At 45.3% G+C, this 12106-nt stretch overlaps 2 protein-coding genes across 3 annotated transcripts in view; one reads left to right on the top strand and one right to left on the bottom strand.

Annotated features, from left to right (window-relative positions):
* The window catches only part of LRP6 (LDL receptor related protein 6), a 129111-nt gene extending 121850 nt beyond the window's left edge, over positions 1-7261 (bottom strand). For both annotated transcript variants that reach the window (XM_065672505.1, XM_065672514.1), the window contains exon 1: positions 6818-7261. In XM_065672505.1, the coding sequence (XP_065528577.1) occupies positions 6818-6872 (55 nt within the window). In that variant the 5' untranslated portion in view covers positions 6873-7261. The remainder of the gene's footprint in view (positions 1-6817) is intronic.
* Positions 7262-7343: 82 nt separating this feature from the next.
* The window catches only part of BORCS5 (BLOC-1 related complex subunit 5), an 89188-nt gene continuing 84425 nt past the window's right edge, over positions 7344-12106 (top strand). Inside the window, exon 1 of the mRNA XM_065672580.1 lies at positions 7344-7708. The gene's annotated coding sequence lies outside the window, so the exon portion shown is untranslated. The remainder of the gene's footprint in view (positions 7709-12106) is intronic.

The following is a 12106-nucleotide window of genomic DNA, read 5'->3' as shown; positions in this document are numbered from 1 at the left end:
TTCAAACAGTTGGAACTATGTGATTTATTTTAACTTTTATTTTTTTAGCTCTCAAATCCACTCACATCCCAGCATTATTAATGTAAAATCAACAGGCTTACACTAGATGCAGTGACACATGGGGGGGAAAAAAAACAACAAACACCAAAAACCAAACCAAACCACACACACATGCAGGGTCCCCTGAAAAACGTTAAACGACCCATGCTTATTCATACTGAATAGGACTCATTTCTGAGAAACCAAAAGAAAAACAAATAAACCCATAAACACAAAACCACCCAACTTGGATTTATGAATATTACCATATCCTACAGAGTAAAGGCTACTGAGCCTTAGTTAAGTTTCTGAGTCACTAGAGCACCAGTGCATTTTCCAAACGGACATAGCAAGAGTCACTACAAGGTTTACAAATGCCTACTCTTCTATTATTCTTTATAATCCTACTCTATTAATCTATGTGTAGTCAAGAAAATTCTTGGATTTCCACAGTGTTAACATTTTAGTTAACACTATGAGTAACAAGCAAGAGTTTATTTTGTGGTTTGACAGAATAACGAAGGAAAAAAGTCTGAAATTCTACAACACCTCCCATTTCTGTTACCTTCCACATTTGAGCAAACACATCAGTCACCTTCTAGAAGCCTCAACTCTGACAACAGACAGAGGAGAATGCTTATTACTGAGAAGTTCTGGAGGCATAAACAGTCAAATAAAACCAAAAACATACAAACTTACAAACTATGTTTTTCTTCTGGGAACAGATGGTGAGAGGGGAGAAAGAGAAAAAATGTAAAGGAGAAAATTACATTTCAGTATCATAGAGAAGAAAAACAAATGATTTTTGGTTAAGCAAAATTATATAGCTAGTTGATTAAGATTTTCTGTCTCAAATATGATTACTTTTCACATCTGACATCAAGAGCTCACACATGGCCCTTATAAACAGAATTAAAACTATAATACCATTTCTGCCACATTGATTATATCACAAGGGAGTAATTCTATTTAGGTAATCTGATCCTGTAACAAGATACTAAAAAAATCTTTACAAATGTTGCCATTTTCCATGTCTGTTTATATTGAAAACATTTCCTTATTGTTCTCTCTGTATAAATAATGAAGCTCAAGAAGCATTCCACCTTTTAAACTGATATGCTGCTTTCCCAAAATAGTTAATAACATTTGCAGAGGAAACAAAGTATTACTAACTAAACCACTGCTTCTTTTAACCTGCATTTTGAACGGTATGTTCTTAGAAGCTTATTATAAATCAAATGGAAAAAGGTATTGCAGTACTTCCCTTCTATTCGTAGACTGGTAGGTTCGACTCCATTTCAAAATTGGTAGAGGACTGTGTCAATTACATTGAAATAGAAAGGTTTGTACCAAGATAATCACAAGGAGACAAAAAAAAAACACCCTATTTTTGTAACCATTTCATAGGAGACCATATTGGAAAGAAGAAACGACAACAAACTCGTATCTACTTGCAAACATCATCACTGCATACAGACCGAGTTCTGCCCATATGGAGCAAATATTGAGCCTGTTCATATTGTAAGTTTCTTTCCATAAATATTTATGAATTACAGGAGTATCTAGGGAGCTTAATGAAGGCTATGTCAGCCTGCCTGCCAAATATTTGTATCTGTAGTAGTTACTTAATATTTAGGGTGTCAATACCCAGTATTTATGTACAGTCCATTAGAAATGCAATGCTTTCTCCTTCCAATCTTTGGACAATTACCACAAAAGAACGACACAGCTTCTTTGTTTAAAGCACTGCTCATTCTGTAACTTTGCAAGTGGCATACACCCTGAAACTACACAAGTGAGGTATAAGTTGAAAAAATAAAAGTTGTTATTAGAGAATATTTCTTTCATCAAACAACAACTAGAAGAGCCAGCACAACAAAGCACTCATCATAGAAGTGGAAGTACCAAGTGCATGCTCATCCTAAACCTCATGTCCACACATCAACAGTCACCTTGGTGAGCCATAGCGTGTAGGTTCAAGGGCTCAACTTTTAAGTGAACAATGCCAACTCCTTTATATGAAGGTGAATGGACCATCCCTGAAGTCTGCAAGGAAGCTGCATCCCCCCATGTCTTTCCAAGCAACTTACACCACTTACCAGTACAAGTCCATCTGTTGGAAATTTCTTTACCAATGTAAATTCTGCTTCACTGCCACAACTGCCTTGGAAGCACAAACAGCCCCCATGTGCCATCAAAGTGGGTGGCAGCAAAAAATTTCACCAGCTACTTACAATTTACTAACCAAATCTCTCTCAGTTAAGCGGGCTGAAGCGTGAGGGCTCCCAAGCAGTAGACCTGGAGGAGTTGCTGAGCACACTCCCAGCCACCAGCTCAGCCTAAACTATGCAACAAAGCTTTAGTAACCGTGTTTCTGGTGCCACTGAACAGTAACATGTACCCCTCCCTATAGTACAAGGAAGTGGACTCTTTTGAAGAAGCCACCAGCAAAGCAACCCAAGTACTTAGCATTTCTCAGAGCAAATTAATGAAGTTAAATATGCTGAGGACAAAGAATATAGTGTTTAAGTCTGCAGACTGGCTGCAGAGATGAATGGTGACAGATCAGAAACTGAGACCTGTTTCTCCATGTTTTCCTCCCCTACCCCACTTGCTCAGAAAAAAAAAAAAATTATCTTTCCTCTACTTGACTTGAACTAAAAAGCAAATCCCATATTACGTGCACTGCAGCAGATTATTTGTAAAGCTGGCATTTTTGAGATGTGACATCATCATAAAGGTGGATTACAGATGTCCAAAGGAATCAGATTTCTCCAGCTCCCAAAGACAGTTTAAAATGTTCCTAGGCTCCAGATCCTGACCTATCTTCCTGGAAAAAAAGAAAACAAAACCCACAAACAAACAAACAAAAAACACTCCTCTATGCATTCTACAGCTTCTAGCCAAATTCCTTCCCTAGAATTCAGAGAATGCAGATACAATCAATTCACCAGGGGAAAAGGAAGAAGCATCAGTATGGCTAATGCCCCTCCAATGAGCATTGGTGTGAAACATGAAGAAACCTTTTTACCTGAATATGTCACTGAAGGATACAAGAAGCCCACCATCTGCACACATCTCTGACCAGATATACAGTTTCAATCATATACCCTAACTTCCCTGCATAAGCAGTGCACGCTGCCAAAAATCCTACTTCGCCTTACCTCCAAGACACAGCAAAATCTTCCATCAAACTTTTTAAGTCCTTATTTTTCAGCTTTAAAGAACAGCTAAAGCAATCTGATGAGAAATGAACTATATCACAGAGACACAATTTCAAAAACTATTAAAGTAATGGTGGATTTTGTAACACCTTAGATCACGCTAATTTCAGACTCTTCTATGGAGAGATGAAAGAGGAAGATGCATTGGAAATCACGGCAGACAAAGGCACAGTGATTTCTGAGGAATCATACAATGAAAAAACATGACTAGAATACAGTTGACTCAAGCTTGGGTGAAGAAACAGACCATGATGATCACAAACATATATATATATATCCAAGTCTCACTGTCAAACCTAAGGATTGTACAGTCCTAGGTGAAGAGACCCTTTGCCTGAAGGCAAATGCATAGCTTCAGCTGGAAATGCCACACTTCATCACCAGCCTGAGTGCTTCAGAAGTAAAAAGCCTAACCCTTGTCCCCCTCTCCAAATTCTAGCAGAAAAATATGTGCAAACACCTCCAGTCACAACTTAGCAAGTCTTGAACACTAAGCTCTCCTAAACTACCTGCAAACAAATCTAAAAGTTACAAAAAAGCAAAGATTATCTGTTTATCAAAAGCAAGCAACAAATTAAAATGAATCAAAACAGTAACAATATTAAAACAACAACAGATTAAAACAAACTCTCCTCTGAATGCATAAGAGGGAAGTTTTAATTTTAAAATGCACATTACCAAAGAGGCATTTTTATCTCTTCGCTAACTGACCTTAAGCACAGAGGTCTGCAATATTCAGTACGTCTGCACAAACATCATTTGTAAGATTCCTACTCAAACAAGAGCTTTGTGCACTGTCTGCATGATCATGGTTTAAAACCAAAACAAAACAGCAATTGCATGACTGGAGAGTTATTTCTGGAAGTAAGCTGTGCATAAGTGCAGAGGAAGAACTATCACTTATTAAAAAGTTGAAACCTCAGTTTCACACTTATCTGCAGCTCCCTGACATATGTGATGCCACTGCTATTGCCTCTTTCAGACTGACAATTATCAAACAAGATCCTCATTGGTTTCACAGCTGTCATGGAGAATACAGCAAAGCTTCTATGAAGCAGCTCTAACTCACTCCTCCACATGTACCCTCTCTGGGAGCAGCTTCAAGAAGTACTGCTGATGGCCAGAGAAGAGGAAGCCCAATCCTGAAAATCAAACCAGGGGACGAGAAAACAGAGACCAGACTCTGAGAAGGGGTCAAGAGATTCCAGGAAAGTGAACCCTTTCTTCCATCAGCCAAAATACGGAAAAAGAAAAAAACCCAAACCACCGCAAGCTTTCAAGACAGTTACCTCCTGCCTCTTAGAAATCCAAACGCCTGCCCTGAAAATGTCAGTAGGATCTGGATTATGGCAGTCCTTGGACAACTTTGAAAAACAGATGCCTTGCCCTGTGCATTCATTTCTGACTAGCAATGGCCTGGTACTTCTTCAAATCCTTATTAGTTTATGGGGCACTGAGCTTCCAGGTTACAAGCTTTATTCCTTTCCAGATCAGTAAATGAGTCCACCATAGTTTCCTCAGACTAATGATCACAGTTCAGCTGTTGAAAAAAAAATATAAAATTAATCAAATGGACAGAGGTTTACAAGTCCATGAGAACAGGGAGGCTAATTCTGTAAGCAGAGAGACTGCTGCAATCCACAAACACACACTGACATTTTCTGAGTTTCAGACTCCAGCACTGTTGGCTTGGCATCCTTCACAGCACTGAATTCACAAAACGTAACAGTGAACTTCGTAACTTCACCTCTACTTTCATGTATAAACTTATTCATACCCATGCTGGCACTGCCTCTGCCTCATTAAGGAACTGCTGACACCTCTTCTGAACTCAACACATCTTATTCAAACCAATTCTACTTGCATAGATGTTGTTTATTAGGGAGGATGCATGCATTAAAATCTGATTTTTTGTTTCTTCAGAAGTCAGCTGTTCCTTCTGTTTATCTCTACCTAAGGTAACAATTAGCCAGTAGGAAAATTACTATCGTGTCACAAACAGAAGATTACAAATTCAGGTAGGTGATCAAACAGCAGGAGACCTTGAACACAGAAGGAAAAAAAAAAACCCACTGTTTGGATACAAATGTCCTTAGCAATAAACAAAGACAAGAGATGAGAAATGACAGTCCAGATGTTTTATACACTGAAAGTTTCTTCAAAGTGTCTTATTAAGCATCATCAAATATACAAAGATTTGCAAAAGCACATGTCACTATTGCGAGACTAATTTGAAGAAACTACAGTGACAATATTACATGACATTACATATGACAGCAATTTCTGTGCTGTCATTTGGACTAGGCTGAACAGCAAGTGAGAGCCAAAAGAATCGTTTATTAAGAACAGGTACAACTGGCACTTAATAAAATAAACTTGTAAGGAAACAGTTTCTCTCCATGCTCCAGACTTCAGTTAAAAGTTGAGACACCTTAAATTTGAAAATTGGGGTTAAATCACCACAATAGGAGTTTGAAATAACACACAGCCCATTCATAAGGATAGTTGTATCTTTGCAAACAGGATACAATATGGCAAACAGATGCACAGGAGGGGGGGTGGGGTGGGGGGGAAAAGGGTATGGAGGAGAGGAAAATTTGTTTTCCAGAGTACTGAGCAACTGGAGACAGAGCAACCACTTCAACATAAGTCACCTTTAGTCTAGCTTTCATCTGAACACACTAGTGTTGATGAATTTTCTAAGCCAAAGTGTGCTTGATTGTTAGCAATTAACCTCTTCCCCATCTAGTATGAAAAAAATCGAGTAAATGGCAAAGCGATGGATGTAAACACTACAGGTGATTTCTTCCCAGAAAGACTGAACGTAGAGAACTAGTTACTGTCTGTTTATAGCATTAAGAAACCAAAAACCAACCCCAGACTCGGCTTACATGCCAACTGTGCCTTACACGACAAAAAATATCGGTGGAGAGGAGAAGCGGAATACACATTCTCTGCTACTTTTAAGTGACGTTCCCCCGTAAGGCACTCGACTGCCGATTTAAAGCTGTATGAACACCCGTGGCAGTTCACCAGTGAAACACAAACTTCTCTCAAGTCCCAGCGCAGAGCCAGCACAGCTGAGAGGATGGAGCATTCATTCCCCTTCTCGCCAACTCCTCACGCTCACTTCGCTGCGAGGAGGGGCTCACTGAAGCACCAGATCCCGGCCACTTTCCAACACCCCATACACGCGGGGTACGTGGAGAGCTCCGTGCTCCCCACGCACCCGGCAGCGTGAAGCGCCACTCACGGGGGAGAACAGGAGAGGAGCCTGGCGATACTAACAGCGGTATCAGCCTGACACCGGCGTGGCCGAGCTGCTGCCTCCCAGGGCCGGCTGCGGGGAGCGACGGGAGGGGCGGCGCCGGTTCGGGGGCTCTGCGCGGTGCGGGCCGGCGGGGAAGTTGGCGTAGAGGCGCGGCGGCTGCGAGAGCGCTGCCCCCGCGCCGGGCCCCGCGCCCCGCCGGCAGCCAGGCCTCTCCCCTCCCGCACGCCCAAACATGGCCCCTCGCCGCCACCCCGGCAACTTTTCCCCCCCTCTCCCCGCTCACCTCTCATCAGCGAACAAAAACTGCAGGCAAGTAGGCTGCGCAGGACAGCCCCCATCTTCCTTCCCTCCTCGCTCTCACCGGCGGGGAGGCGGCGGCGAGGAGCAGCACCTCCGCTGCCAGTTCATGCTTCCAGGCGGGCGGGGGAGGTGGCGGGGAAGACGGGAGGTGGGGGGGGGGAAGGAGGGAAGCCGAGGAACGGCGGCCGCGGAGATTCCTCCCTCGCCGGTTCCTAGCAGGCCACTTGCGCGGTCGCGTCGCCGCGGGAGCGGGCGCTGCCCTCCATACCGGCCGCCACCGCCTCACCGCAACTGCTGCGGTCGTTCCCCCATCCACCCCTACCGCTCGCTCGCCCGGCCTCCGCCTCCGCCGGGCGCGCACAGGCGCAGGGATACAGCCCTCCTCCTCCTCCCCCGGCCCGGCCTCCGCCTCCCCGCGCCGCGCCCGGACGGCTCCTGGAGCAGCGCCCGCCCCCCCAGCACCTCTCCCCCGTCAGGGAGGGAGCGGGCGGGCGGAGGGGCGGGGGCAGGCGCACGCAGCCGTCTCTCGCCCGGCCGGTCACACACGGACACACACGTTCCCGCCCGCCCCGTGGCTGACAAAAGCCCGGCGGGGTCCGCCGCACGGCGGGACCGGACCGGACCGGGAGAGGGCGGGGATCGCGGTACGCCCCGCGGTGCCCGCCCGAGGGCAGAGTGAGGGGAGGCGGAGGGGGGCGGTCGCCGCTGTCGCATTCCAGCGGGACTACTTGCCATTCTTCACCCCCTCCGCCGCGTAGCGATGCTGCCCGCGGAGCAACACCGGACCCGGAGCGACGGCACTACTTTCTGCCACAGAGCAGCGGCGGCGGCCGAGGCAGCAGCAGCACAAAGGCGGCAGCTGGTCCTCCGCCGGGTGAGGGTTGGGTACCGCGGGGCAGTGCGGGGCCACGGGTTCCTTCCTTCTTCTCGGCTGGTGCCCGCCTGCCCGCTCTCCGAGAGGGCACGCTGGCGGAGGGCCCTCCCCCGGGGCCTGGCGCTTAGGCCAGCTGCGAGCTCACCCTGGCCTTTAAATATGTATGGGTGTGCGGTGCCGCGCCGATCGGCTTGGAAACAAACTTGGGGGGACGGGCTGTAATAGTGAAGTGTTGCTCTGGCAGCGGAGGGTGGGGGAGATAAGCAAGATGCTAAAACTAAGTTACAATTCATACAGCCAGTGTGGAGATTACAGAGCAGTAATCTTGATCTGTCCCAGAGCAGCAGTACCAGGCGTTCCTTCTCAGTAGGATTTGCTGCTTGGTTGATGTAGTGTTGCATAATTTATTTCCCAGCACTTTTGGGGGTGTTTTGGGATTTTGCCCCCCTTGCTAGACTAAATGTAGTATGCTGGGTTTGTGCTGCTTGGCACAGTAGTACAAAGCCCCCTTAAAGTCAGTGACCTATGTGCTGTGTTGAAATATAACTTACTCTTGTCCACTATTGCACCCATGTAAACACACACTTTTACTTCTGAAGAGGTTAAAAGTTAAGATTTTGTAATATACCTTCACTTAAAGCTTCTCTCTGTACCTGTCTCGTTCATTCCTAATAAGCAGTACAAAATACAACTTTCTTGCATTTCCTTAGATGAATAAATCTCCTTCAGAATTTCTACAAGAAACATTCACAGAGTATGGCAGCTGGTTGGTAGGATAATGACAGGTTAGCAGGATATCTTACAGCAAAATTGGAGATCATTACATTCAGAAGTCCGTACTATTTTCAGGGTTGTTCGAAACTTAGCAGAAGTGTATAACTTAATCTCATATCTGTTGGACATACATTTTTCCAGATTGAAGGCACGGGTGTTGTAGACTGACTCTAACATCAGGCTCCTGGGGTCATGTGATAAATGACAGAATCTCAGCTTTCACGGGGGAAAAACAAAACAACCCACACAGAGTGTTCTGTGCAAAGAAGTGTATTTCTAACCTTCAAGCAGTACCTGCCTGAGGCCAGGTCTAGGTTACGAAGTGTTGTCCTTGACTTTGCTGGATGAAATTCCCTCCTCCAGAACTGTGCTGCCAGCTGGGAAGATGAGCAAACTCAAGCAAGATCCATGTGGGTAGCAGAGGGGAAGGGCTTCCCATGCAAAAATGTACCTAGATGGTAGATAATTTACATCTAACCCTTGTCACTCCTAGGTTTTGCAGGAGCAGGCAGAAGGAGCACACCTTTATATTTATTTTCACTGTTTCATTTGAATTGGAAGAGAAAAAGAGCTTTTAGGGGGTTTCCTTGTACTGTATGCTCACAATGTTGCACAATCCATGATTAACCTCTTGCGAAGTATGGCAGATCTGTAATGAATTTGTATCTTAATCGTACAATGCACAGCTGAGGAAAACCTCAAGCCTGAACCCCTGCATCGCAGAACACATTTCTCTATATGACATTTCCTCATACATCTCATCTGTTTCTGCTGGAATCACTCTGGTGTCTTGACTATCTGTCTACGTTGGGAGCCTCATCCCTGCCTTGTTGCTCGTACCCTTACAGGCATCTTCCCTGCTGTCTGTGCTGGCTGGTTTTTATTTTTAGCTTTCACACAATATATGCTGTCACCCCTCACACTGGTGTAATTCACTTGTTTTCTGTAATTTGAATCCTCTCCTGCTTAGTTTTTCTCTGAGCCATTTATGATAACTGGCTTCATCTCCCTCAGCTTGGCCTTTTTCCCCCATGGCCTGCATAGACACAATCCTCCTGTCGCTATTCCAGCCCAGATAGCCTCTTTTGAACCCTTTTCACCATAAATGCTTAAGATTCAAGACAAGCTGTTGTGGTTTAAACCAATTCACACAGGTTGTCCACTCACCCCCTCCCCCCCCCCCGACCCTCCCCACTCCTGGAGGGATGGGGAGGAGAATCGGAGAATGTAACTCCCACGGGTTGAGATAAGAACAGTTTAGTAACTAAGGTATAACACAAATCACTGCTGCTACCACCAATAATGATAAAGGAAATAAGAGGAAAGAATACAACACCTCAACGCCAGCCGACCAATAACTCGCCCCACTCCCCCCAGCCGAGCACCAACCCATACCTTCTCCAACCCTGCAGTCCCCCAGCCCTTCCGGGTCACTCTCCATTACATCCTGGGCATGACGTGCTGTGGTATGGAATACCTCTTTGGCTAGTTTGGGTCAGGTGTCCTGTCTCTGCTTCCTCCTGGCCTCCCCTCCTCCCTGGCAGAGCATGAGGCTCAGAAAGTCCTTGGTCAGACCAAACATTCGAGCAGCAACTGAAAACATCGGCCTTATCAGCTCTGTTCCCAGGCCAAAAGATCAAAACACAGCACTGTACTAGCTCCTAAGAAGGAGAAAAATGACTGCTGCTGCTCAACCCAGGACACAAGCCTATCTCCTAACTGCTTCTAATTCATCTATGAATTTACTTTTAATTCTTATGTGTAGAATTAACTCCATGCCTGAGTTTTTTACAAAGTAAAATAGGAGGCAAGATTACCACAGACAGAAAATCCTGAGATGATTATGTTCCTTTAGTTGAGCTTAAAGTCAAAATAAATGGGGAATGGAGAGGGAATGTCTCTTCTGTCTCCCCTTGTTGATTGCAGTTATTTCCATTAACCTTAGAATGAGAAGCCTTGGTTTGCTGGCTCAAATCCAGTCCAAAGCCTACCTTGAGACTTACGCAGTGGCTCAGTAATACAAGAGCTTTCACGGGACATTTTGTTTATACACAGGTTAGTTCCCTGGTTCGATTGGTGGCCCAGCCTCATAAGCACTTTTATCAGCCCACAGGACAGCTAGGGATGGCAGCTGGAGCTCCTGAAACCAGCAGTGACTGCCAAAGTCACTCTATTTTTGGGCTGTGCCCCGAGTTCCAGTGGAGTCAATGGGCTTTCTTGTAGGACTGGGACTGAAGTCCCTAATGAGCAAAAGCTGTTAGGAGAAGATGGCTGCTCAGCAAATGAATTTGTGGCTGCCCACATCACAGAAGTCACTATCATAATTAGCTGTCTTGCTGAATGTCTCACCAAGAATTAATGGGCACAGCGTGGTGAAATCCTGGTCCCTCTGGAGGCAATGGCAGAATTCTCACTGACTTCAAAAGGGACAAGGTTTCATGCTGAAACTCAAGCTCAAGTCTTCTCTTGCCCCCAGCAGGAAAGTCTCCAGCACAGTAGCTTGGGGAACTGGACATGACATAGCAATGAGTTCACCAATGATGCCTGATATAACCACTTCACAGATAAAATAGGAACACCCTGACTTGTGGTATCATCACCTTGGCACTTTGCCTAGGTCATACAGTTTATAAAGAAAAATTCTTTGTCCAGAAATGCTTCATCTTCCCCAACATAAAGTCAGCTCATGTGAGAGGTGTACCTGATGAGGTTTATCCTTTTCCAAGAGCACAGTGGGTTTACCGTGGTGTTCCTCCTTCAGTGGTAGAGTACCAGATCATCTTTTCCTTCCTAAAGTTCAATAACAACCAGACATACTTTCCCCCTTCCTTTTATCATAGGATCATACAATCACAGAATGGTTTGGTTTGGAAGGGACTTTAAAGCTCATCCAATTCCAATGCCCTGCAACAGGCAGGAACACCTGCCACTAGACCAGGTTGCTCCAAGCCCATCCAACCTGACCTTAAACACTGCCAGGGATGGGGCAGCCACAGTTTCTCTGGGCAACCTGTGACAGTGCCTCACCGTGTTCACATGGAAGAATTTATTCCTAGTATCAGATCTAAATCTCCCCTCTTTCAGTTAAAAAACACTTCCCCTTGTCCTGTCACTACATGCCCTCTCCAGCTTTCTTGTCGGCCCCCTTTAGGTACCAACAGGCTGCTATGAGGTCTCCCCAGGGCCTTTTACTTCCATACTGCTTGAACTGCACCTTTTCACTGGGACATAGGCAGCTTCCAAGCAGATTTTCCTGGACTGATGGTGATGTCTCTAGCCCAGAAATTTTCTCCAGGCCATGAGGCTTGTTTTTGCAGTCAGTCTGCAGGTTCCCCACAGTCTGTCAAACCACAGCAATATCTAGCACTCCTGGTACTGTTGTGGCGAACACCCCATCAAATCCCTTTTTTTTTTTTTTTTATCAGATACAGGGTTGTTGTTTCTTCTTACTTTTCAGTACTACCCGATTCTCCCCTCCCCATTTAGTATAATACCCATTCTTTCTTTTGCATATCCTCTACCAGAAGAGGTTGCCTGGTGCCCAGGATGAGAAATGCATTACTTTGTGGCTAAAAAAGTATCCTTACAACAAAATCTTCACAGAGGAGAAGGTGATTGGGTTCA

Source organism: Lathamus discolor, chromosome 1 (genome assembly GCF_037157495.1).
Source record: "Lathamus discolor isolate bLatDis1 chromosome 1, bLatDis1.hap1, whole genome shotgun sequence".
NCBI classification, from domain to species: Eukaryota; Metazoa; Chordata; class Aves; order Psittaciformes; family Psittacidae; genus Lathamus; species Lathamus discolor.
The sequence above is the reverse complement of the archived record's forward strand: the minus strand, read 5'-3'. Positions and strand labels throughout refer to the sequence as shown.